Source organism: Dioszegia hungarica (assembly GCF_025882075.1).
Source record: "Dioszegia hungarica strain PDD-24b-2 chromosome Unknown MKK02contig_5, whole genome shotgun sequence".
Lineage (NCBI taxonomy): Eukaryota > Fungi > Basidiomycota > Tremellomycetes > Tremellales > Bulleribasidiaceae > Dioszegia > Dioszegia hungarica.
In genome coordinates this window covers 843,279-868,080 of record NW_026515767.1, presented here as the reverse complement: position 1 = coordinate 868,080, position 24,802 = coordinate 843,279, and the positions used below count along the sequence as shown (strand labels likewise).

Below are 24,802 nucleotides of genomic sequence, written 5' to 3'. Positions count from 1 at the left end.
GCCAGGACTGACGTATCATAATCACTGGGCCCCGCAGATCATTATGTGGGTATCAGGACGTATACATCTATAACTTACCGCTCAAGGCGCACGCCACTTCCAGCCAAGCACACTTGTGCACCTCTTGCAACATGCTTTGCGGCCGGAGCGCCTAGAACCCAACCTCGTCCTTTGACGTTCCTGCCCCTTCCCTGGCGCTGAGAGGGATCCAGCGGCCTATCACAGCGTGAAGCTTACTGACCGGTGACCACCTGTCTGTTACTCAAAGCGCCGAGTACCGCAATCAGATCGAGAATATCCCTGCGGCAAGATGCGCTCTACCCTTCCCCTCTTCCTCGCTCTGTTTCCCATCATGACCGCCTCCGCCTCCGTGGTGATGATCAGCGTCCAGGACTTGGACCTCTTGGAGAATCCATCCCACTTCAAGATCGCAGAGGTCGACTACGGCCCGACAGCTCTGACGTTCGAAGTCGACGGCGGTGGTCGCTTCACGCTATTCGGGACCGCCAGCCGGAACCGTACCGTAGTCCCACCCACCAAGTACAGTTCCGGGCCGGGCGAGTTCTTCTGGATGCCCAATGCCGGAGACGAGGGGAAGGTCAAGGTAAGCGCTACCGCCACTCCTGTATATAGAGAACTAGCAGTAGGCTGACTATGACAGTGCCGACTGAAGGGCGAGCTGCCGGCTGATATCAAATTTGACCCAGAGTACGAGGATCCGAAATGGATCATTGCGCTTCCCGGCGAGACCGCTCGTGGGCCATGCGAGGCCAAATGGGGCGTCTCAATCGAGTGTGACGAAAAGGTGGAATGTTACACGGGCTCGAAGCCTCAGCCGTGGGATGACGACTATGTGCCGCCTGCAGGCATGTTCGAAAACTTTGCCACGTGATACATTGCAGTCAGTATACCTGATAGCAACGTCTGACTACCTCATCTATACTGACCGGGGTCTTTCGGGTCTTGCTCGTCCTAGTATAGCTACCTCGTCAAGCATTCCTTTCTCACCAATTGCCTTGCTCAATGGTTCCAGCCCCTGGTCCACCTGACGCGCGTTTGCGCCGTACTCATCCTCCTTTGCGATAGGAGCGGCCCTCTCCTGAAGGGAGGTCCAGGGGGAGGATGGCATCCGTTGACTGACACCCTGCCCCGTGGCCGTGGGTCTGGGCCTAGACGTCGCAACTGTGGCCGCCATAAGATGATGATGATCGCTTGGCCTCGTCATCTACCAGATCATCGCAAGCGATCTGAGACTTCAGATCGAGCTCGAAACCATCGCAGCAAGATGCGCATTACCTCTTCCCTCCATGTCGCTCTGATCCCCATCTTGACCGCCTCCGCCTACAATGTGATGGTCAGTGTGCAAGACCTGAACTTCCCGGAGACTTTGTCGCTTTTCAAGGTCGCAGCCGTCGATTTCAACCCGACCGGCCTGTATTTCAAGGTCGATGGCCGTGGGATGTTCACTTTATCTGGGTCGGGCAATCGCGATCGAGTTGAGATCGCCAAGGATGGTCAATTCGGTTCTGGGCCTGGCGAGTTCTACTGGGTACCCAAGACTGGCGATGAGAGCAAAATAAGGGTATGTCAGCACGCCATGGAGCGATACTCATATTCGGGCTGGTGACTGATGATATAGTGCAAACTCAAGGGCGAGATATACCGTCAGACGCTGGGAAGGACCCAAAGTACAAGGACCCCAAGTGGGTTATCGCGCTGCCCGAAGAGACCGAGCGCGGTCCGTGCGAGCCCAAGTGGGGCATTTCCCTTGAGTGCGACGAGGAAGTGGAGTGTTACACTGGTTCGCGCCTTCAGCCCGGGGATGACGGCTACATTGTGCCCCCACGCTGATTGGCGTCATATTAAGGACAAATTCGAGCACATGCACAACGGTTGATGTGGTTGACAGCGATCACTGACTACCTGATCACTCTGATCTCATCTTCACGCCAGTCCTTCCAATAAACTTGCCGAGCTACTGCCATAGCGATCCATAGCATACTTACATCATAAGTTTTATCTCGTCGAGCGCTCCTTTCTTCCATCCTCCTTGCTCACGGGTGCCAAACCTCAAAGGGAGATGACGCAGCCGTCTCACGACATAGACTGCGCGGGCCTTGCTCATGTCTGCCCCTCCTCTCCTCGTTCTTCCTCGTCATACTGAGATCTATCGCCTCAGATTAAGATGGCATACAGCTACTCGACTTTACCAGGTTTCTTCCCCGACTACATGCCCGATGCTACAGTATGTCCTTCCCAAGCCTTTGTTCTGAAACGGTACTGACTACCCGTGTAGCCCGAGCAGGCTCTTACGCCTGTGTGCGGCGACTGGCCTGCGCTACGAGCCCTCTTCGCTGGTATGTCTCCTCCGGCTATTTGGTCCGCACGTTGCTCGTTGCCCCCCGGCTGACCATTTCTGCAGACGCACAAGCGAACTGTCCGCCGAATGTTGCCATCAAGCTTCTCCTCGTTGCACGACACTGTCAAGGTGAGTATATAGTCGCTGCCTACTGGTCGTACTGGCTGACGCACAAGGCGAGCACAACGCAATGGACGAGCTGCATATTCCAAAGAACCATGGGTTCACGCTTACGGAGCACCGCAAGGAGATGGGGAGGGTGAGCCTTACTTCTCCACACGATGTCTCAGCCTACTATAGCTTGGCCCTATACAGGTTGCGAGCTCGAGCAATTGCGACTTCCAGCGCTAAACCTGTAGATCGGCCGACACCACCCGCTCTTCGACCCTGGCCTCTCTCCCAAGGGACAGGATCAAGCCAAGGCTCTCGCGGAGGCCGTAAAGGATCAGACGATGAAAGGGATGCCGGTCCCCATGCAATTTGTCAGCCCCGCTAAGCGTGCGGTGGAGACGTGGCAAGCTACATGGGGCACCCCGCCGGCGGGCGCGGTAGGGCATTCTGGACCGATGGTCCTCGAGGTCAGCGACAGACTCGTCTTGGTCTTTTTCTGCTTGACCGCTCAGGAGTTGGCTGATTCGAGCAGGGTCTCCGTGAGAAGCTGCACGTCCACCTGTGCAACGCGCGCCGGCCCCTCTCGGTCCTCAAAGCCGATCATGCCCGTCTTATCTGCCCGCCTCAAATGGCCGAGCTGGATCCATGGTGGCAGCCCGGCGAGGACTGTCGGTATGAACGGTCGGATACCCAACCACCTGCCGAGCAGATGCAGCGAGAGCTTAGAGGCAGAGAGACTGAGGAGGAGATGTACAGCCGCGCCCAGACAGCGTTAGGAGAGATCATGCGGCACAGTGAGGGACAAGCTTGTGAGTGTCGCTTGCTCTACGAAGTCTGGATACAGGGGAGAGAAGAGAAAGTGCAAGCGCTGATTAGTAGACGTCAGCATCACGAGCCACTCGTACTTCCTCAAAGAGCTGTTCAAGGTCCTGGGCAGTCCGAGTCGGGAACTGAGGGAAGGCGAGATCTGTCCCCTGGTGGTCCGGGTGGAGACAAAGGCGTGAAAGGGATGGAGGTCCTTTTACGACGATGTATGTATGACCTTGAGATAAGGGTGTTAGGGGTCCTCACTCGAGCACGTGCACGTCAGAGCGCCGAGCAAGAGCATAGATCGCAATGCTTGACAGAGGTTCAGGCAAGCGGCAGCAGTAGGGACTGTCTGATCGGCCTTTCATCGGTCCATATGGGTAGTATAGGAGGCGGGTCATACACATACTTGAGCGCGCCTCTTGATCCTCTTACCTCGTCAAGCGTTCCTTTATCGCCAGTCCCCTTGCTCGCGATGCCGAGCTGGAAAGGTTCGTCTGAGCACGACATACGCTCCCAACGAAATTTCCCCCCCCAAGCCTCTTCATCACCTTCTTACCTTGATTATCTCTGCCGCTCCAAATCAGCATGTCGTTCAGCTACTCCACTTTACCAGGCTTCTTTCCTGAGTTCAAGCCCGACACGACAGTAAGCCTCTTTTCGCACTTGTCCCCGAACGGCGCTGATCCGCGATATAGCCTGAGCAGGCCCTCACGCCTTTGTGCGGCTCCTGGTCGGCGTTCCTAGGCCTTCTTGCGGGTACGTCAACTCGCTCCTTGGCTCTATCATTGGCCAATAGATGAACGCTGACGTCCCCCGCAGACGCACAAGCGAACTGCCCGCCGAACATCGCCATCAAGCTCCTCCTCGTCGCTCGACACTGTCAAGGTGAGCGAGACCCCAAACCCCTTTGGAGTATATAGCCTACATATATCCGACTCCACCCAGGGATGTTTAGTACAAGAGTCAGTACATCGAAGATGCAGGTGCGAGTCCTGTAATATCCGTGTCTCCTTTTAGTCGTACGTTCGATTTCCCAAGTGGCGGATATTACTTGAGACTTTTGCCGTTTGCGCGCCTAAGCGATCCACGCCCAGCGCGGTGGTGATAGGCCCGGCGGTAGGAAGGGGCGTTGAGAACCCCAGTCGAACACGAACGCCATGTGGATGAGCGTCCGGATGAAATTCCGCAAGGGATAATTCCGGCTATAAAGGTATTCCGGCAGTCCGATAGCGCTAGCAGACAGCCTATCTTGGGACTACGGAATAGGGGGAGCTTTGGAGTATATAGCCTACATATATCCGACTCCACCCAGGGATGTTTAGTACAAGAGTCAGTACATCGAAGATGCAGGTGCGAGTCCTGTAATATCCGTGTCTCCTTTTAGTCGTACGTTCGATTTCCCAAGAACCCAGGTATCTCCATTATTAGCTGACAAATGAGGCAGACACAACGCGATGGTAGAGCTGCACATACACGAGAAGCACCGGCTCACGCCCAAAGAGCACCGCACGGAGATGCGCAGGGTGAGCTCCAACATCCATGGCACATCGCTCATCCTGCTCGTCATCATGGGTCGGACGTAAGCGCTGATACTCAGATCGGGCGACACCATCCGCTCTTCGATCCCGGCCTTTCACCCAAAGGTCAGGCCCAAGCCAAGGCGCTCGTGAGGGTCGTTGACGCTGAGCGAGCCAAGGGCATCCCCCTCCCGAAGCACTTTGTCAGCCCTGCCAAGCGAGCAGTCGAGACATGGGAGGCTGTCTGGGGCGGCGCAGGGCTGGCCCGACCCGCCGGAGCCACGGCCGTCGAGGTGAGTAGTCAAGCTGGTCCAGGTCACTCCTTCTTGGTGGAGGTATATCAGTGGTCCATGCTCACCAGCAAGTCTCTACGTGAGAAACTCCACGTCCACCTCTGCAACGCCCGCCGTGCCCGTTCCCTTCTCAAAGCAGAGCACCCCCGCCTCATCTGCCCTTCCCAGATGCCCGAGTCGGACCCATGGTGGCAGCCCGGCCTGGACTGCCGGTATGATCTCTCCGATACACAGCCTCCCGCTGAGCTGATGCGGCGTGAGACGAGGGATCGGGAGACGGAGGAGGAGATGTACGTCCGGGCCGGGAAGGCATTGGGGGAGATCATGCGGGACAGTGAGGGGCAGGCCTCTAAGTTTTTCATTTCTCATCCGTAAGGATGAGCTACAGGTGGAGTGAGGACATGTAGATGGATGAGCTGATGAGCAGGCATCAGCATCACGAGCCACTCGTCCCTTCTCAACAAGTTCATCAAGGTGCTGCGGAGCCCGAGTCGCGAGTTGAGCGAGGGCGAGATCTTTCCTGTGGTGGTACGGGTGGAGACGATGTCGTAAGGCAGAGGACCCCTCTTGCCGATGTTGAATACCTTTGCGACCGTGTACTTCAGGAGCACCGCACAACGTAGCATCACCTCAGAGCGTAAGAGGTAACACATCGAACAGGTATCGATGCAGCAGAAATGCTGCGGGTAGCAGCGGGAGATAGGCGTGATGCCAGCCTGCCAAGATAGGCTCGGGAATGTCAGGGAAAAGCAGTCGCGTCGGTCGCAGACTGCGGTTTAAACCTTCCTCGCATCGCACAGCAACTGAAACACAACAACCTCTTTGCTTCTTTTCCTCATCGACCATACCCTCTTACCTACCTCACCGCATACATCGTGACTATCGGCTCGACGCCTTATACACACCACCAACAGATTACTATCCCCGAAACCGCGAGCAAAGGACCTCGTTTCCCCTCGCGTCCTCGTCTTAGGCTCGGTCAGCTCAGCTCGGTTCGGCCCTCGATCTCGATCTCCATAAATCTCGGACCAAAGCACTGCCTCACCGCTGGTCGGTCATCGCATAGCATCCTCTCATCTATCTAACGGATCGAAAAGAAGAATCACACCTCGATCGTCCCTCTACATCCTACATACCTTTCCTCGCCACCCCTCCTTGGTCACTTTACGCACAATGCATCTCCTCGCCGCCCTTACCCTCTTCTCATCCCTCTCCGCCTCGGTTCTCGGCGCGTCAGTCTGTAATGGCCAAGCAGCCTTATGCACGCGCAAGTACTCGACTGTGACGTTCATCGGGGCGCACAACTCTTATTCAGTTGGGCAGAACCTGGCGAACAACCAGAACAAAGATATTACATCACAATTGGTGAGCTGGCGCTTGTGTCAAACAGGAGAGAGCTTGGAGCTGATCTGGTAGAATGATGGGATCCGGACATTACAGTCGCAAGCGTGAGCTAACGGACTGAGCATATCGCGAGCCGAGACGTAGAAGCTGATCTTGCCAGACATACCGCTTCTGACGGGATACGGCTCTGCCATGGATCATGCGTGCGTTAGGCAACCGTCCGAGTACACACGGCTCAAGCTGACCCTTTCAGGCTCTGCAAGATGGTGGATTGCTCGTCAACTACTTGACGACCGTAACATCATGGGTCAAAGCCAACCCGAACGAGGGTAAGTTCTCGCCGCTATTGCCCCCTCCCGTCTCCTCCTCCAGACCTCACCCTTGATCAATCGTCGCGCCGGGCTGACATTCAGTCCTTACCCTCGTCATTGTCAACAGCGATAATCAACCCGCCTCTCGCTTCGCCTCAGCCTTCTCATCCGCCGGTCTGGACAGCTACGCCTTTGTCCCCTCATCCCCGCAAGCATCCTTGAACGACTGGCCTACACTGGGCTCGATGATTGACAGTGGAAAGCGGGTAGTCGTATTCTTGGACAATGGGGCGGATGCCTCGGTGGCACCATATCTCATTGATGAGTTTACGAATATGTGGGAGGATCCTTTCAGTTAGTTGTTTTCTTCTTGATCCTCGATCTGAATGAAGTGGAAGCTGATGGATCAGATGCTGTGGACCAGACATTCGGCTGTGCGGTCAACAGATCACAGGCTTCGCCTTCGTCCACCCTGATGCTGGTCAACCACTACCTTGACACCGTAAGTTAGCAGGATGGAATTGTAGTCACCAAGCTTATACCCCAGACCTACATGCTGGCCGGAACGCAGCTTTGGGTACCCGCACGGGACAAGCTGAACGTCACCAACGCCGCATCAGGGTACGGTAGTATCGGCGCGCACGTCGATAACTGCAAGGCTATCTGGGGGTGAGTTGCTCGTCTCTGTCGTCTGTCCTGAAGAAGAAGCTGACAAGGCAGCCGCAACCCCAACATCATCTTGCTCGACTACTACGACTCAAACTCCAACGCCCCCTTCGCGCTCGCCGCCCAGCTCAACGGCGTGTCCGCACCGACCAACACCGTCGTTCCGGCGTCTACCGCCGTCGTTTCTGGCTCCGGCGCGTCAGGTAGCTCAAAGGCATCAGGAACAGCGGCAGCGGCGAACGTCACGCAGAGCAAGTTGAATGGGGCGTCACGAGTCGGAGCGGGAGGTGCGGGTGTATGGGCAGCGGGTGCACTGGGAGCGGTGGGTGTGGTGCTGGGGGCGATGATGATATAAGGTGAAAATGGACGATGTGTGGCAGTATGGACAATACTAGTCTGATGTATCTATCTACAAATGTACGCTAGAGCACAGCTCAGACGGGGTCTCGCTGGCTATGAGACGCCAAACATCCGCCGCAGCTCGTCTCGCGAGTCAAGAGGGAGGGTGTCGAGGCATGACTTGATCGTTGGGTCGGTCCGGAATGTTAAAGGTGGACGGGGCGGTTGTGCTTGTTCTCCATTTGGGCGACGTTGCTGTACGGCCTGAGAGTTAGCTGGGCGTGATTCAGCAGACAGAGTCCCGCGCAAGTGACGCACGTTTGATGGAGCGGGGGACCAAGCTGGCGATGATGGGAATTGGGAACGACCAGGTGATGCTGCAAAGTCAGCCATGCTCAACTTCTCACACGGCTCAGCGACCAGAGCCTCGTCTTCTGTAGCCCCCTGATGTCATCGACGAGGACTTACCTATCCCGCCCATAGTCCCCTTCACACCAGGCAACCTCCAATTTCCCACTCCACCTCCATTCCCACCCGCTACCCCTCCCCCTTCTCTTCCGTCTCTCCCTTCTCTTCCTTCTCCGCTCCCCTCCCGACCCCCAGCTCTCGGCGTACTAGGCGAGGGCGGAAACTCCCGCATGCTCGTCCCAGTCACGTTCCGAGCCCGCAGCGTGGATGTGGGGATCTCATCGTCTGAACCCCCCTGGGCGCTTGTTTGCGAGTGCGAGTGCGCGTGGGACGGGGTCCGAGAGGGCGGGCGGGAGCGATTGCGGTTTTGATTTTGGATTTTGTTGGAGGATGATGATTCGATGGGGGAAGGGGGGGATTTGCGGGACGACATAGTGCAGGATGATGGTAAGTTGCAGAGCGAAGTAAGGATCTCATCAGATTAGAGGTTTTGGATGGTGAGAGCTGCCAGGACGAAGTCCGTGCGTTCGTTTCACTTTCAGCTGGCTGTCTTGTCGTTCTTAGTCCTCAACGAGTGAAACGATGGTACAAGCCAAGTCCATTGGGCCCTGGAGATCCCTCTGCATAATGTCTATTCTACACATCTAATCACGAGTATACTCCGACTGCCGAGCCTCCCATGTAATCCCAAAGTCACTTAGTCCAGCTTGAATGTCGCCGCCTTCCGATCATCCGACCACGCACGTCGATACTGTATAAGTCAGCGCATGGGATCCCGTCGCAGAACGCTAAGGAGAGTATAGCTCACCTCGAGGAGCAGTAAGAACATGTACACTCTCATATCTTCATATCTGCACGTCAGCGTCATCCCTCGAAGCAAAGCTCACCTCAAACGAGTCATCGCAAACTCCCTCCCTCTCGCTGCGATCTCCTCGGCCATCTTGTCTCGCTCAACAAGTACCACACGTCGTTTCTCGCTGATCTCTCCGGCACGTTCTTCGGGTGTACCGGTAAAGAAGGCCATGATGTCGTATAGGTCGTTGAAGGTGTATGAGCCGGGTATGTAATGGTACCAGGGGATAGCTTGCGGCTAAATGATCAGCTTCAGATCTGGGCAGGCTTTTTGATTCAGCTTACGGTCCACCACTCGGGCTGAAATATCAGCTGATTTCCTCTTGCAACGCATGAGGGGGAGCGTCAACTCACATAGAGCGTGATCTTGATGACCACGTTGTTCTTGGACAGCTCTTCCCGCCACCTTGTAGTCCACCCAAACCCATCGATATCCAGGCGAAACTTGTGCCTAAAAGACCAGTCAGCTATTATCCGTCCCCATCGTACTCAAAGTTCTGAAGAGGTGAGCCCGACTCACTTCAACTCGTACGCTTTATCAGCATAAGGCGCAAAGTCATATTCCGCATCCATGACCGCGTCGCATGCCTTATCCTGGGGACAAGTAGCGTTCGGTCGGCCATCTTCGGTATTGCAAAAGAAGACGTGTGCGTAGTGTCCGCCACACTGCGCCGTCAGCTTGATACCCTTGTCGCGGGACAGTGACCATCAGCTCACCGACCACGCTCGTTGCTATCGAAATCAGCTACACTCGTCTCGTACACGGCCGAACCTTCAGAACCCATGCTCACCGTGCTAATAAGCGACACATTCAAATACGTCTCCCTCAAGACCTCCCTCTCTCTCCACTCCCGTCGCACCCTCTCCTCCCGCTCCAGCAGGACCGGGCTCCCCCTCTCCTCCGCACTCATTCCCATCCCGCCCGCCATCTCCGCCTCCATTCGCTCTCGCCGCCCGCTCGCAAAGTCCGACAGGCGGAGTCGCTGCCCAGCGCGCCAGTCCCATTTATCGTAGTAGAAGGCGGAGTGGGCGTTGCCGCGCCACCAGAGACGGTGCTCGGTCTTGGCTGACCAGGGCATGTAGGGCGCGATGGCTGGAAGGTCAGCTATGCGCTCTTCTTGGCAGATCGGGAAGGACGCGATGACTGACCTTTGCGCCCGACGGTGGTGGGGCCGATGATCTCTCCTCCTCCTAATGGCTGAGTTGTCAGCTGGATACATTCCTGGATAGACCACGGAAGAGCTAGCTTACCGAGTTCAGAGATGCCAGGGGAAGTAAGCCCCGCACCGACGATTCCTCCTTCATGATCATCTCCCCATTCTGATCTATCAGCCTAACTTCGCGCATCTCCAAACGTGCACGACGTACCTGACGAAGGTGCTCCGGGTGTTTGCATGGATCGGCGTAGACCATAGGCTCATCGATAAAGCTTGCCTGCTGCGCGTTGTTTCGCTGAACCGCCGCAAGTACGTCTTGACCAAAGTCACGGTTGAGCGCAGGGTCGCAGGCGTTGCCCCTGACTGGTCAGCTTTGAGACAACACATGCAGAGATTAGCAACTCACCAGCCCTTCTTGGTCTCTTCTTCGGCTTCGAGGGCTAAGAGCTCTGACTCGTCCCAGACTGGCCTTCAGCGCATTCCCTCCGGTACCGACATCAGGTAAACGGAAGAAGCTCACCTTTCGCAGCATATGCGAGCTGCCGACTCTGGCTCAGAAGTTTGGCCGATGGCGGGTGATGTGACACGTCGTCCACCCAGACTGCGAGCAACATCGGTTCCTCCGGGTTCTGACTTGGCGGGAGCCTGTCTCCATCATCAAGAGAGAGATCTACCCATTCTCTGCACTAGGTTAGCTAAAGTCACCCATCCAGCGGGAACCAGATGATTCAACTGTCAACTCACGTATGCAGAGTCTTGAAGTGCGTGATCCCATCTTCGTGATCCACCGCCTTGACCTTCTCCTCCGGTGTCTCCGCCTCGGGAGTTGGTGGGGTGTGGGGTGGGGGGGTGGGTGTGGGGTGGGGTGGGTTGGGTGTGGTGGGGGGGTGTGGGTGTGGGTGTGGGGTTGGGGGGTGGGGGGGGGGGGGTGGGTTTGGGGGGGGTGGGTGGGGGTGGGGGGGTGGGTGGGGGGGGGGGTGTGGGGTGGGTGGGGGGTGGGGGGGGGGGGTGGTGGGGGGGGTGGGTGGGGTGGTGGGTGGGTGGGGTGGGGGGGTGGGGGTGGTGGGGGGGGTGTGGTGGGGTGGGGGTGGGGTGGGTGGGGGTGGGGGGTGGGTGGGGGGGTGGGGGGGTGGGTGGGGTGGGGGTGGGGGGGTGGGTGGGGTGTGGTGGGGGGTGGGGGTGGGGGGTGGTGTGGGTGGGTGGTGGGGGGTGGGGTGGGGGTGGGTGGGGGGGGGTGTGGGGTGGGTGGGGGGGTGGGGGGGTGGGGGGTGGTGGGGGGTGGTGGGGGTGGGGTGGGGGGGGGTGGGGGTGGTGGGGGGGGTGGGGGTGGGGGGGGTGGGGTGGGGGTGGGTGGGGGGGGGTGGTGGTGGGGGGGGTGGTGGGGTGGGTGGGTGGGTGGGGGGGGGGGGGGGGTGGGGGTGGGGGGGGGGGGGGGGGGGGGGTGGGGGGGTGGGGGGGGGTGGGGGGGGGGGGGGGGTGGGGTGGGGGTGGGGGGGGGGTGGGTGGGGGGGGGGGGGTGGGGTGGGGGGGGTGGGGGGGGTGGGGGGTGGGGGGGGGTGGGGGGGGGGGGGTGTGGGGGGGGTGGGGGGTGGGGTGGGGGGGGGGTGGGGGGTGGGGGGGGGGGTGGGTGGGGGGGTGGGGGGGTGGGGGGGTGGTGGGGGGTGGGGGGGTGGGGGGTGGTGTGGGGGGGGGGGGTGGGGGGTGGGGGGGGGGGGGTGGGGGTGGGGGGGGTGGGGTGGGGGGGGTGGTGGGGGTGGGGGGGGTGGGGGGGGGGGGGTGGTGGGGGGGGGGTGGGGGGGGGGTGGGGGGGGGGTGGGGGGGTGGGGTGGGGGGGGGTGGGGGTGGGGTGGTGGGTGTGGGGGGTGGGGTGGGGGGGTGGGGGGTGGGGGGTGGGGGTGGGGGGTGGGGTGGGGGGTGGGGGGGTGGTGGGGGTGGGGGGGGTGGGGTGGGTGGGGGGTGGGGGTGGGGGGGGTGGGGGTGGGGTGGGGGGGTGGTGGGGTGGGGGGGGTGGGGGTGGGGGGGGTGGGGGTGGGGGGTGGTGGTGGGGGGTGGGGGTGGGGGGGGGTGGGGGTGTGGGGGGGTGGGGGGTGGGGGGGTGGGTGGTGGGGGGGTGGGGGGGGTGGGGTGTGGGGGGGGGGGGGTGGGGGGGGTGGGGGTGGTGGTGTGGGGGGGGGTGGGGTGGGGGGTGGTGGGGTGGGTGGGGGGTGGGGGTGGGGGTGTGGGGGGGGTGGGGGGTGGGTGGGGGGTGGGGTGGGGTGGGTGGGGTGGGTGTGGGGGGTGGGGGTGGGGGGGGTGGGGTGGGGGGTGGGGGTGTGGGTGGGGGGGTGTGGGGTGGGGGGTGGGTGGGGGGGGGTGGGGTGGGGTGGTGGGGTGGGGTGGGTGGGGGTGGGGTTGGTGGGGGTGGGTGGGGTGGGTGGGGGTGGTGTGGGGGGGTGGTGTGGGGTGGGGTGGTGGGGGTGGGGGTGTGGGGGGGTGGGTGGGGGGTGGGGGGTGGTGTGGTGGGGGTGGGGGGTGGGTGGTGGTGGGGGGTGGGTGGGTGGTGGGTTGTGGGTGGGTGGGGGTGGGGTGTGGGGGGTGGGTGTGGGGGTGGGTGGGTGGGGTTGGGGGTGGTGGTGGGGGTGGGTGGTTGTGGGGTGGGGTGGTGTGGGGTGGTGGTGTGTGGGGTGTTGTGGGGGGGTGGGGTGGGTGGTGGGGGTGGGGGTGGGGGGGGTGTGTGGGTGGTTGGGTGGTTGTGGTGGTGGTGTGTGGTTGTGGTGGGGTGGGGTGTTGGGGGTGGGGTGTGGGTGGTTGGGTTGTGGTGTGGTGGTGTGGGTGGGTGGTTGTGGGTGTGGTGGGGGTGGGTGTTGGTGTGGGTGGTGTTGTGGGTTGGGGGTGGTGTGGTGGGTGTGTGGTGTTGGGGGTGGGGTGGGGTGTGGGTGGGGGTGTGTGGGGTGTGGGTGGTGGGGTGTGGGTGGTGTGGGTGTGGTGGTGGGGGTGGGTGGGTGTGGGGTGGGGTGGTGTTGGGTGGTGGGGTGGGGGGTGGTGGGGTGTGGGTGGTGTGGGTGGGGGGTGTGTGGGGTGTGTGGGTGTGGGTGGTGTGGTGGGGTGGGTGGGGTGGGGGGTGGTGGTGGGTGGTGGGGGTGGGGGGTGGGGTGGTGGTGGGGGTGGTGGTGTGGGTGTGGGGGGGTGGGTGGGGTGGGTGGGTTGGTGTGGGGGGTGGGTGTTGGGTGGGGGTGGTGGGGTGGGGGGGGGTGTGTTGGGGGGTGGTGGGTGGGGTGGGTGGTTGGGGGTGGGTGTGGTGGGGGTGGTGTGGGGTGGGTGGGTGTGGGGTGGGTGGGTGGGGGGTGGTGTGGGGTGGTGGTGGGGTGGGGGGGGTGGTGGGGTTGGGTGGGGGGGGTGGGGTGTGTGTGGGGTGGGGTGGGTGTGTGTGGGGTGGGGGGTGGTGGGGTGGGTGTGTGTGGGGGTGGGGGTGGGTGGGGTGGTTGTGGGGGTGGGTTGGGTGGTGTGGGTGTGGTGTGGGGTGGGTGGGTGGGTTGGTGGGTGTTGGTGGTTGGGGTGGGGGTGGGTGTGTGTGGTTGTGGGTGTGTTTGGGTGGGGTGTGTTGTGTTGTGGTGGTGTGTTGGGTGTGTGGTGTGGGTGGTGGGGTGGTGGGTGGTGTTGGGTGTGGTGTGGTGGGTGGTGTTGTGGGTGGGTTGTGTTGGTGTTGTGGTTGTGGTGTTGGTTGTGGGGTGTTGGTGTGTGTGGTGGGTGGTGGGTTGGTGTTGGTGGTGGTGGTGTGTGGTGGTTGGGTGGGGTGGGTTTGGGTGGTGTGGTGGTGGGGGTGGGTGGTGGTGTGTGGTGGTTGGTGTGGGGGTTGGTGGGTGTGGTGTGGTGTGTGTGGTTGTGGGTGGTGTGTGGGGTGTGGTGTGTTGTGGGTGGGTGTGGTTTGTGTGGTGGGTTGGTGGTGTGGTTGGTGGTGTGGTGTGTGGTGGTGGTTGTGGTGTGGTTGGGTTGTGGTGTTTTGGTGTGGTGTGTGTGGTTGTGGTGGTGTGGGGTGGTGTTTGTGTGGTGTGTTTGTTGTGTGGTTGTGGTGTTGGTTGTGGTGTTTGTGGTGTTGGTGGTGTGTGTTGGTGTTGGTGGTGGTTGGGTGTGGTGTGTTGGTGGGTGGTGTGGGTTGTGTTGTGGGTGGTTGTGGTTGTGTTGTGGTTGGTGTTGTGTGGTTTGTGGTTGGTTGTGTGGGTGTGTTGGTGTTTGTTGTGGTGGGTGTGTTGTGGTGTGGTTTTGGTGTGTGTTGTGTTTTTGTTTGGTGTTGTGGTTGTTTGTGTTGTTTTGTGTTGTGGTTGTTGTTGTGTTTGTTGTGTGTGTTTTGGTTTGTTTGTTGTGTGTTTTGTTGTTTTTTGTGTTGTTTGGTGTTGTGGTTGTGTTTTTGTGGTTGTTTGTTTTGTGTTGTTTGTTGGTGTTTTGTTGGTTGTTTTGTGTTGTTGTTTTGTGGTTTGTTTTTGTTGTTTTGTTGGTTGTTTTGTTTGTTTTGTTGTTTGGTTTGTTGTGTGTTTGTGTTTTTTTGTTGTGTTTGGTTGTTTTGTGTTTGTTGTTGTTTTGGTGTTTGTTGTGTTGTTGTTTTGTTTGGTTTTGTGTTGTTTGTTGGTGTTTTGTGTTGTTTGTGTGTGGGTTGTTTTTGTGTTGTGGTTTTGTGTTTTTGTTTGTGTTGTTTTGTGTTTGTTGTGTGTTGTTTGTGTTTGGTTTGTTTGTGTTGTTGTTTTGGTGTGGTTTGTGTTGTTTGGTGTTTTTGTTGTGTTTGTTTTTGTGTTTGTTGTGTGTTTTGTTTGTTGTTGTGTTTTGTTTGTTTTGTTGTTTGTGGTGTTGTTGTGGTTTTGTTTGTTTTGTTTGGTTGTGTGTTTTTGTTTGTGGTGTTGTTGTTTGTTGTTGGTTGGTTGGTGGGTGTTTGGTTTGTTGTGGTGTGGTGGGTTGTGGGGTTGGTGGTTTGTTGGTTGGTGTTGTTTTGGTTGTGTTTGGTTGTTTGTTGTGTGTTTGTGGGTTTGTTGTTGTGTTTTGTTTGTTGGTTGTTTTTTGGTTGTGTTTTTGGTGGTTGGTTTGGTGTGGGTGGTGTTGTGGGTGGGGTGGTGGGTTGTGGGGTGTGTTTGTGGTGGGGTGTTGGGTTGTGGGTGTGTGTGGTGTTGGTTGTGTTGGGTTGTTTGGTGGTGTTGTGGGTGTTGGGTGGTTGTGGTTTTGGTGGGTGGGTTTGTTTGTTGTTGGGGTGTGGGGGGTGTGGTTTGTGGTGGTTGGGTGTTGTGGGGTTGGGGTGTGTGTGGTTGTGTGGTGGGTGGGTTGGGGTGGGTGTGGTGTGTTTTGGTGGTGTTGTTGTGGTGGGTGTGTTTGGTGTTGTGGTTTTGGTTGGGTGGGTGTTGGGGTGGTGTTGTGTGGGTGTTGGTGTGGTGTGTTGGGTGGTTGTGTGGGTTTGTGGTGGGTGTTGGGTTGTGTTGTGTTTGTGGTGGGTTGTTGGTGTTGTGGTGTGGTGTGGTTGTTTGGTGTTGTGTTGGGTGGTTTGTTGGGTTGTTGTGGTGGGGTGTGTTGGGTGGTTTTGTGGGTGTTGTGGGGTTTGTTGTGGTGTTGGTGTTGGGTGTTTGTGTTGTTGTGGTGTTTGTGGTTTGTGTGGTGGGGTTTGTGGTGGTGTTGGTTTGTTGGTGTGGTGTTGTTTGTGGTGTGTTTGGTTGTTTGTTTTGTGGTTGTGGTGTTTTGTGGTGTGTTGGTGTGTTGTGTGGTGTTTGGTTGGGTGGGTTGTGGGGTGTGGTGTTTGGTGGTGTGGTTGTGGTTTGTGGTGTTTTGGTTGTTGGGTGTGGTGTGTTGTTTGTTGTTGTTTGTTTGTTTTGGTGTGGTGGTTTGTTGGGTTGGTGTTTGGTTTGTTTTTGGTTGTTTGGGTTGGTGTTTTGTTGGGTGGGTTGTTTTTTGTTTTGGTTTTTTGTTGTTTTTTGTTTGTTTTTGTTTGGTGTGGGGGTGTTTTGTTGTTTTTTGTTGTTTTGTTTTTTGTGTTGTTGGTTTTTGTGTTTTTGTTTTTTTGTTTTTTTGGTGGTTTGGTTGTTTTTGGTTTTGTTTTGGTTTTTGTTGGTTGTTTTTGTTTTGTTGTTTTGGTTGTTGTGTTTTTGTTTTGTTTTTGTTTTTTTTGTTGTTTTTTGTTTTTTGTTTTTTTTTGTTTGTTTTTTTTTTGTGTTGTGTTTTTGTTGTTTTTTTTTTTGTGTTTTTTTTTTTTTTTGTTTTTTTTTTTTTTTGTTTTTTTTTTTGTTTTGGTTTTTGTTTTTTTTTGAGGGGGGGGTTTTTTGGGTTGTGTTATAATTTTAATATTATATAATAACTAATGATTTTACTTATATTTTTTTACAAATACTATTTTTTTAAATAATTACTTAATATTTAATATAAATAAATTATAGTTTAAAAATTATTATTTTATAATTTTTTTAAATTATAATATTTAAATTACATTTAGATATATTTTTTAAATATTTTATAAACTGGATCCCGAAGATACCTCGTCCCTTGACGAGATCCCGAGCGCGTTGTCGGAGGAGCGGGGCCGGAGGGACAAAGAACGGGATGAAGCCGAGTCTGTGCGCGAGCGGGAAGTAGGGGACGGTACGGCGGGTACATCAAGGCTGATGGCGAGCTTGTACCTTATCTGTCAGCTTCTATCCGAAAGACCAGAACACCAGAAACAAGAAGAGGACATACCACTCGTCGAATCCTTCTGGTGGGTCCATTCCATATGCCGCCCTATAATCCCTCACTGCGTCCCCCAACGTCTGGACCCCTCCTTCTTCCTCTCCAGCTCCGCGGCCTTCTTCTTCCCTGCTCAATCATCACTTCTATCGGGTGTCTCTCGCTCCGTCCCAGCGATCGACATACGCCACGCCGTCGAGGCATCGGATCTTGAGCTTCCCGAAGCCTAAACGAGAAGTAACGTGGTGCCATGGTCGTTGGAGGGCTAGAGGTGGTTGCGGGGCAACGAGGAAACCGAAAGTGATGGAGAGGTGGAGGAGTGAAAGGGCCTGAGAGGGCGATAAAGAGGGTGAGGCGATTACTGCGTTGATACACATGCAAGTGAGTAGGAGTAGGAGGTCATGCTGGGGCGATGAATGTGAGCTGATTGTCAGTATCCCAGGGACGAAGGACGACGATGGGGTGATAAGTGATATAAAATAAGATATATGAATAATAAAATTGATCTAAGATTAAGATTAAAAGTAAGATGAAAAAACATGGGCAATCGAGGAAGCTGTAGTCCGCTGCGAAAAGCTGCTGAACGTTTCTAAGGGAAGAGATCTACTGCAAAAGGGGAGGCGCTCTCTCTCACCTCTCCCTCCCTCCGGCCTCCCCCCGCTTCCTCCTCGCGGGGCGCCCTCTCTCGGCTCAGCCGCCCCTCTCTCGGCTGGCTGCGCCATCGCCTCCCCTCCCTCTCCTCCCTGGGCATCATCCCGCTCCGGGCTTTGCTCTCCTCTTGCTGCTCGGGCCTCTCCTCATGGCTCTCCCCTCTCCCTCTAGCGCTCCCCTGCTTGCTTGCTCTCATCTGGCTCCTTGCTCTCCTCCGGGCTTGCTCGGCCCTATTCTTCTCATTCCACCTCTTTCCCCTCCTCCTGCCCCTTCCTACCCCCCCCTGCTCTGCTCTTCCCTGGGCTTCCCTCCCTGGCTCCTCTCTCCTCTCTCGTGCTCGAGACTCCTCGCTCTCTCGTCGCTCTCTCTCTGGCCCTCTCTCCTCTCGTCTCCCTCGCTCGCCCTCCCTCCTCAGGAATGTGTGTCTGTGTTTGTGTGTTCCGCTTCTCGGAAGCGAGTTAATTAAGATGAAGGAAAGGGGGCCGTGCGGCTGTTGTGGTGGTGTCCGGGATGAACCTTATCAGCATTGCCGCCGATGGGTTCCCAGACCCGATGGGAGCTGGAGAATCGTCTATCAGCTTTTCTCAAGGCGACTGACCGCGCTTCAGACCCGTCCCATCGATGTGGCTTCGTGGGATCCCGGATATCGTTGGGAGTTCAGTCAGCGAGCCTGAGGTGGGCCAAAACAAACAAACAAGACAAAATGACCGCTTAGTGGTAGCGCGAAAAATTAAGGGTCAACCTTCTCTATCGCAGATATTGATTTAGATTCGACCCAGCTAGGCTGTTTGCTCGCCACAGGGGGTGGTATCGGCTGGCGGCAAATGTGTGCTTCACTTGGCTCGATGGGATAGATGATGATGTCGATGGGCACATTGTTGAGGAGAGTAGAGTGAGTAGGTAGTAGGGTAGTAGGTGTAGTATTGAGAGGAGATGCGAGGAGGAGGGTGACTAAGGCGCCAGGGGGCCAGGGCAACGGTTGAGCGGCGTTGGTGGGCCTCACCATGCACAAGTTGACCAATAGGTGAATAAGAAGGTTACCGTGCTGCAGGACCGCGGCCGCGCGACACAGGAGTGTTGAAACACGCCGACCGATCCCAAAGAGGGGAAGGGGAAAGTCTATCGGTTCGATTAGGGCCATTAGGATTTATCATTAGGAATCTGGCTGTTGTACATAATAGCTCACCACTACATTCATGCTCAGCAACATCGTCGAGTACGAACGATGCGCGCTGGGACTAAAAGACTTTGCACAAATCGCCCGGGACGAACTGCCGCGCCGCCCCCACCCCTATCGGGCTTTTCCTCCTTTTATCTTTTTTTTTTTTTTTTTTCTTTTTTTTTTCTTTCTCTTTTTTTTTTTTCTTCTTCTCTCTTTTTTTTCCTCTGTCCCTCTTTTCGCTTCTTTTCTTTTTTTTTTTTTTTTTTTTTTCCTCCTTTCTCTTTTTTTTTTTTTTTTGTCTTTTTCTCTTTTTTTTTTTTTTCTTTTTTTTTATTTTCTTTTTTTTTGTTTCCCTTTTCTTTTTCTTTTTTTTCTTTTTTCTTTTTCTTCTTTTTTCTTCTTCTATTTCTTCTTCTTACTCTTCCCTTTTATCTTCTTTGCTTTCTTCTATCATTGGCCTTCTTTCGGTACCTTTCTTTTATCTTTGTCCTTTTTTGCCTTCTTTTTCTTTCCTCTACTTCTCTCTTTTCTCTTTTCTCTGTCTCTTTTCCTGCTTGTTTTCTTCTCTCTTCTTCTTCTCTCTTTTCTTTTCCTTCTTCTTTTCTCCTTTTTCTTCTATTTTCTTTCTCTTCTTTCTTCCTTTTTCCCCTTCTTTTTTTCCTTTCTCTTTCCCGTTCGTCTTTTTTACTTTTTCCTTTTACTTTACTTTTTTTCTTCTTTTCTTTTTCCTTTCTTTTTCCCTCTCTTTCTTTTCTTCTTTTTTTCTTTTTTTTCCTTTTTTTTCATTTTTTTTTTTTTTTTTTTTTGTTTCTTTCTTTTTTTTTTTTTTTTTCTTTTTTCTTTCCTCCCTTTTTTTTTTTCTCTTCCTTTTTTTTTCCTCTTCTTTTTCTTTTCTTTCTCTCTTTTTTTTCCTCTTTTTTTCTTCTTCTTTTTTTCTCCCTTTCTGTTTCTTCTTTTTTTCTCCCTTTCTTTTTTTCTTATTTTTCTCCTAACACATCTTTGATATACACCAGCCCCACGTAGGCAGCACGTTGTTCCCGGACTGGCCGCGAAGCCCATCAATTATCGGAATCGACATCTTGTTTGCCCGCCGATCGCATCATGGAGGCCACGCAAGCGCTCACCAGCACGGCTATACCTACGCATACGAGCCTCGGATCGACCGGATGGTGTTTCCGAATTCAACAAGCACAAGCTGGATTCAGGGGGCCAGTGGCAGGTAAGGAGACAGAGGAACGGGACCCGCTAGGGAGGGCGGATTTATATTGTATTTATTATTATCTCAACAACAACAAGACGGGTGGGCGGCTTGGGCGAAAATAATAAAAATAGAAAATAAACAAAAATCGAAAATATCGAAAAATTAATAAAAAAATCAAAGAATCAACCCGGCTTTTAGAAGAGACCGCGCTGAGGAGGGATGTCCGTTGAGGGATGTGAGTATGGGCGAGCTAGCTTGAAGTGATGATTGAATAACGAGGGGTCTTGCAGGACGGAGCATGAGAGCAAGGGGCGTTATTATTCTTATGAGAGAAAAAATAAAACAAATGTCAGACTTTATATCCTCAAGGGTGGCTGTGTTGCTCTCAGAGGAGATCCAGGCCGGTGGAGGAGGGGGAAGCGGATCTTGAACAGGGTCAAATATGGGAGCTGGTCGATGACGTGAGGTTCCGTTACGTCGCCCTAGTACTCGTAGTACAGGCGAGGCAAGTCAGATCATGATCGCTTTTTATCGCTTATATGAGTCGAATTATACACCACGTTCTTCCTTCTCTCAAAAGTTTCGGATTCTAATATCCTACTGACAGTCTAAACTTTATCTATTATTAACTGTGTGTTTTTATAGCATTTTTCAAAATTTATACGCCAACCAACTCGCGTCCTAATGGGAGACCTGCTCCCTGGGCGCCAATTACTAAAGTACCGCCCCGTCCCTATGTTATCTAATAATATGCTCTCTCCGGCCCCCACCAAGCTACCGCTTGTGATCTCCGCCTCAGAAGTATAGTATAGTCCGGTTTCTTCTTCCTCTCTCCTTTCTCTGTCTCAAGAACGGCGCCAAGAATCCCAAATACCCTTCCAGGCTCCGCTCTCGATGGACCGCTTTACTCAGCCTCCAACCCCCAAATCTATCCGCGATCGGTCTCCGCTATATCCTTCACCTTGATCCCTTTTCCGCAACCCGCATGATACACCGTTCCCGCTTTCTCCTTTCGCCATGGCCTCTCAAGTACATACAAGCCTCGCCGCATCCTTTACATGGACAACAGCTGACCAGGTTTCCCCTGTTCTCCTTTCGGGGGTTATACCGAGACCCCCTTGTCCTTCGCCGCTTCCACAAGCCGCCGCGACAAATTATGGTATCGCCCTCCCCGTGGACCTGGAGGAGGGAGCCGGGATGACATGGCCTCCTTCTCTCTTCTCCTCTTTCTTCTAAAACACCCTGAACCACCCTCGGCCTGACTCGGCGAGCTGCATGACCGCTAGCCTATTCGCTGGTCCGACGGTGGATGATCAAGACGCGGGGCTCGTCTTCGGTGAGTGTGGACACGGCGTGAATGTAAAACGATGGAATGGGTGGGGCTTGTTGTGCCCTTCAGACGGCCCCATGGTTTGATGGAATGCGAGGTAATAGGTTATGTTTGTTCTGCCACCTGGGAGTCCACTGATGGTGTTCCGGTAAGCCGTTCGGCAAGGATTGGCCGTCTGACCGTTGCCGAGGGTTTTCTGGAACAAAGGTATGGCATATATTCGGGTCGTTCACGAGGGCGTTAGGGATAGGTACAGCGCCCGTTTTATTGGGAGAGGGATCTTGTCGGACGCGGATGAGGATTTTTATTATTTGGAATTTTTTTTTAGTGCGGGCGACGGGCCACGGTGACTTTGTGTCTCGGCCCAGCGAGGAGTCACAGCGAGGGAGGGGGTGGTTGTGATGTGTGAGCCGAGCCGAACCGTGGGCGGAAGTGAGAAGGACGGATGTGCGATCTCGTATGCATAATCAGGGTTGGTTTCACGAGTCTTTTCTCGGTCTTCGTCTTTTGTTTCCGGTTGGTGCCGAATGTAATGTAAGCTCTAGAGATTGTGATCTGTATGAGTCCGACGAGTATGATGGACAAGAGTACCACTCTGGTTCAGGTCTAACGTGATGGTAGGTATTGCTTCGATAAATTCTCATTCTCCCCCCCCTCCCTTTCTCCTCCCCCCTCCCCTCCCCTGGGCCCCCCTTTTCCCCCCCTCTCCCCCCCCTTTTCCCTCGCTTCCCCTTCTTTTTCTCCTTTTTTTCTCTTGCGCTCCCCTTTTTCCTTTTCTTTCCTTCACTCCTCTTCCCCCCTTCCGCGGGCCGGGGTGGGGGGGGCGGGGTTGGGGGGGGGTGTGTAGGGAGGGCGCGGGGTTGGTGGGGGGGGTTGGGCGCGGGGGGGGGAAGCCAGGGGGGCGGGGGGGGGGGGGGTGCGGTGCGGCGGTGGGAGGCGGGGACTGGGATTTGCGGGACGGGGGGGGCGGGGGGGTTCCGTGTGCGGGGGGCGTGTGGGGCTGGAGTTTGGGGGGGGGGGTTCTGGCCGGGGGGGCATGGGGCGGGGGGGCTGGCGGAGGGGGGGGGGCTGGATGGGCTGTAATCGTTGCGACTTACTGTCAGCTCTAGCGCTTGTGATCTGTATGAGTCCTGACTGAGTACTGACAGTACACTCTTTCAGGTCTACGATGAGGTGCTTTCGATAATTAGATGCGCAAACATAACGTGAGAGACCCACGACCCTCTGCCCGTGCCTTGGGCGATCCGGCGCGATATCTCTCTTCTTCGCTCCTTTGAGTTGAGATGGCTGCAGTAACCCCTTCCTTTCTGAATGGGAGGGGCGAGACCCGGAAGGTCTGAGCTCAGCGCATGTCAAACGGAGAGTTACGGCCCGTCTGTCAAGGATGAAGGCTTGGTGTGAGGCTTTCAGACCTGGCCGCACTCGGCCCTCTTTGGCGGCCGTGATTCATGGTCAGTAGTCAAGGGGAAGAATTAGCACAAGAATCAGAATTAACACATCTAGAACTGCCTACAAACTGTACTGAAAGTCCGGATCTTCCCTATCTGTCAGATCTCCCTTTATCCTCCTCCCATCTACCCCTTCCGCCATCATCTTTCCAACCTCCTTCCCCTTGATCCTCCTCCTCAACACCTGTCGGAGCACCAACGCCACCCCCACCCAAACCACATACAAACCCAGATGTATCCTCAAACTCCCCAAATACCTCGGCGCCCACTCTTCCCTGAACAACAGCGGTGCCACCCCGCACCCGACCGCCCAGCCCGTATAGACGATCGCGAAGCTCACCGACTTCTTGGTCGAGCCGGCGGTGTTCCGCGCAATGAGGGCAGTGAGGGATGGACCCGTGGCGGAGAAGGCTTGCATAAAGTATATGGCGAGCATAAGGAGGGGGCGGGTGTGTGGGGAGGGCGGGACGTTTAGGAGAAGGATGGTGCCGAGGATATTGGGGATGGTTAGGGAGATGAGACATAGGAGGGTCTGGCCTGTTTTGTTGATGAGCCATCTAAAGCATCAGTGGGCTCCTCACAAGGACGAGTCTGATAACTACTCACGCCACGAGGAAGTACAGGCAGATGATCTCAAAAGCCAAAGGCATCCCCAAGAGCTGACTGGTATTCACGCTAAATCCCAATCCGCGATTTATGATCAGCCCGCTGAAGGTCGTGAACCCGCTCCAGATCAGACATTGGACCACCATGAGCGTGAAGAGAAGCCAGGTGATCGGATCGGTGAGTGACTCGACGCACTGCGCGCGGTTGAAATGCGCGCGGGCAGGCATGTGGTCGACTCCTGTTCGGCGGGCGAGGGCGGATTTGTCGGAGGGAGAAGCCCAGGTGGCCGTGTTTGGCGAGACTGGGAGGAGGGCAAAGACGATGACTGATGGAATCAGCTCTCCCCTTGGCCGCTCGTGAGTCACTCAAGCAGTGACTGACACGAAGAGACGAAGGATATGAGCGCAATGGCCGCTGTCATCCATTGCCATCCTGCCATACCGTACGGTCTTGACTGAACATGGTAGAATATCCATGCCAGCGCATAGGATAGAACTCCTGCTAGACCAAACATCGACTGGTAGATCGTGATGACCGAGGTCTGCTCGGCGGACGTGTACCATTGTGTTGTGACTGCTAGTCAGCACCTGCTCTCCTCGCTTCTGACGAAGACTGTCTATGTAGACGTACTCGTAAGTAGACATGGCCCAAAGCTACTCTCAAATACCCCCAAGAGAGCACGAATGAACATGACCCGCTTGATGTCCAACGTGAACGCCAGGAGAAGGACGAGGCCAGACCAGATGAACATGCTTCCTCCCAGAACCCGGCTCGCCGAATATCTACGTATGAACTGGTTTGCCTAGGCTGTCAGCGCTTGATGACCGATGTCCAGCTTGGCTCCCGGCCCCCACCAGTGTCAGCGGAATGCGAAGCCAGAAGGGCCGAAGGACGCCTAGTAGAACATACGATAGGTTCCCCAATCACCACTCCCGCCCAGAAAGCCGTACTCGTCGCCGCATAACTATCGCTATCCGCCCCCACATCCTCCATCCATCCCATGATGACCGCGGTACCCAGCGTGCCCTTGTCCAGCGCTTGCACGCTAGCTCGTCAGCTACAGCTTTCGCTCCTTTGTGTTTGCTTATCAGTGAGAAAACATCAATTACAGATAGGACAGTGCCATGATTGGCAGTACACTGCCATTAGCAACGAGTCTCCCATGGCCGATTCCTAGTCAAGCAGAACGGGAACGTACTATCGGTTGACCATTCCCCGAAGGCGTTCATGCTCTTCTGGAGAGAAAGCATCGATATGACGTCTTGATGGACTGGGAGCGAGATCGGTGGTACAGATAGAAGGCTCAGACACGATGTCGTCTCCCTTCAGGCCCCCTCCAGCGAGAAGAGCCGCCCGCTCGTCCGCGCCGCTGCCATCCCCAGGACGTCCGTCTCGCGGCGACATTCTCGATTTTGCGGTCCACAAATGAGTGGACGAGAGAGATGGGCGAACGCTCCAGCGATCTCGTGATGACCGTCCATTGTCATATCGTTTGAAGAGGGTCTGTTTTGCCCTTATCACGATCGCAACAGCACGCGCGTGGGCCACCTCGGATTTCGGATATACTG

The 24,802-nt window shown here is 55.6% G+C and overlaps 8 protein-coding genes across 8 annotated transcripts; 5 read left to right on the top strand and 3 right to left on the bottom strand.

The window, feature by feature from the left end:
* Positions 1–310: 310 nt before the first annotated feature.
* MKK02DRAFT_42096 (uncharacterized protein) lies at positions 311–892 on the top strand (the record flags this gene model as incomplete). Its single annotated transcript, XM_053091838.1, has 2 exons — positions 311–604; positions 662–892. The coding sequence occupies 2 exons, from the start codon at positions 311–313 to the stop codon at positions 890–892; spliced, it is 525 nt and encodes a 174-aa protein (XP_052948832.1).
* Positions 893–1,285: 393 nt separating this feature from the next.
* On the top strand, positions 1,286–1,851 carry MKK02DRAFT_42095 (uncharacterized protein; the record flags this gene model as incomplete). Its single annotated transcript, XM_053091837.1, has 2 exons — positions 1,286–1,586; positions 1,640–1,851. 2 exons carry the CDS (start codon positions 1,286–1,288, stop codon positions 1,849–1,851), a joined length of 513 nt encoding a protein of 170 aa, XP_052948831.1.
* A 334-nt stretch (positions 1,852–2,185) lies between these two features.
* On the top strand, positions 2,186–3,474 carry MKK02DRAFT_42094 (histidine phosphatase superfamily; the record flags this gene model as incomplete). The annotated part of the gene is made up of 7 exons (XM_053091836.1): positions 2,186–2,245; positions 2,297–2,357; positions 2,423–2,488; positions 2,536–2,618; positions 2,719–2,937; positions 3,003–3,279; positions 3,350–3,474. 7 exons carry the CDS (start codon positions 2,186–2,188, stop codon positions 3,472–3,474), a joined length of 891 nt encoding a protein of 296 aa, XP_052948830.1.
* A 1,260-nt stretch (positions 3,475–4,734) lies between these two features.
* On the top strand, positions 4,735–5,642 carry MKK02DRAFT_42093 (uncharacterized protein; the record flags this gene model as incomplete). The annotated part of the gene is made up of 3 exons (XM_053091835.1): positions 4,735–4,803; positions 4,878–5,424; positions 5,518–5,642. The coding sequence occupies 3 exons, from the start codon at positions 4,735–4,737 to the stop codon at positions 5,640–5,642; spliced, it is 741 nt and encodes a 246-aa protein (XP_052948829.1).
* Positions 5,643–6,263: 621 nt separating this feature from the next.
* Positions 6,264–7,766, top strand: MKK02DRAFT_35876 (PLC-like phosphodiesterase; the record flags this gene model as incomplete). The annotated part of the gene is made up of 8 exons (XM_053089288.1): positions 6,264–6,455; positions 6,507–6,538; positions 6,595–6,637; positions 6,688–6,763; positions 6,848–7,099; positions 7,156–7,247; positions 7,293–7,414; positions 7,466–7,766. 8 exons carry the CDS (start codon positions 6,264–6,266, stop codon positions 7,764–7,766), a joined length of 1,110 nt encoding a protein of 369 aa, XP_052948828.1.
* Positions 7,767–7,864: 98 nt separating this feature from the next.
* On the bottom strand, positions 7,865–8,591 carry MKK02DRAFT_42091 (uncharacterized protein; the record flags this gene model as incomplete). Its single annotated transcript, XM_053091834.1, has 3 exons — positions 7,865–8,014; positions 8,069–8,127; positions 8,219–8,591. 3 exons carry the CDS (start codon positions 8,589–8,591, stop codon positions 7,865–7,867), a joined length of 582 nt encoding a protein of 193 aa, XP_052948827.1.
* A 264-nt stretch (positions 8,592–8,855) lies between these two features.
* Positions 8,856–10,942, bottom strand: MKK02DRAFT_31306 (uncharacterized protein; the record flags this gene model as incomplete). The annotated part of the gene is made up of 14 exons (XM_053088257.1): positions 8,856–8,909; positions 8,967–9,009; positions 9,046–9,248; positions 9,296–9,310; positions 9,365–9,461; positions 9,531–9,676; positions 9,728–9,742; positions 9,802–10,103; positions 10,160–10,208; positions 10,262–10,330; positions 10,379–10,526; positions 10,574–10,631; positions 10,688–10,837; positions 10,912–10,942. The coding sequence occupies 14 exons, from the start codon at positions 10,940–10,942 to the stop codon at positions 8,856–8,858; spliced, it is 1,380 nt and encodes a 459-aa protein (XP_052948826.1).
* An 11,747-nt stretch (positions 10,943–22,689) lies between these two features.
* On the bottom strand, positions 22,690–24,638 carry MKK02DRAFT_42089 (major facilitator superfamily domain-containing protein; the record flags this gene model as incomplete). Its single annotated transcript, XM_053091833.1, has 6 exons — positions 22,690–23,185; positions 23,235–23,559; positions 23,616–23,807; positions 23,865–24,036; positions 24,144–24,279; positions 24,433–24,638. The coding sequence occupies 6 exons, from the start codon at positions 24,636–24,638 to the stop codon at positions 22,690–22,692; spliced, it is 1,527 nt and encodes a 508-aa protein (XP_052948825.1).
* Positions 24,639–24,802: the final 164 nt, after the last annotated feature.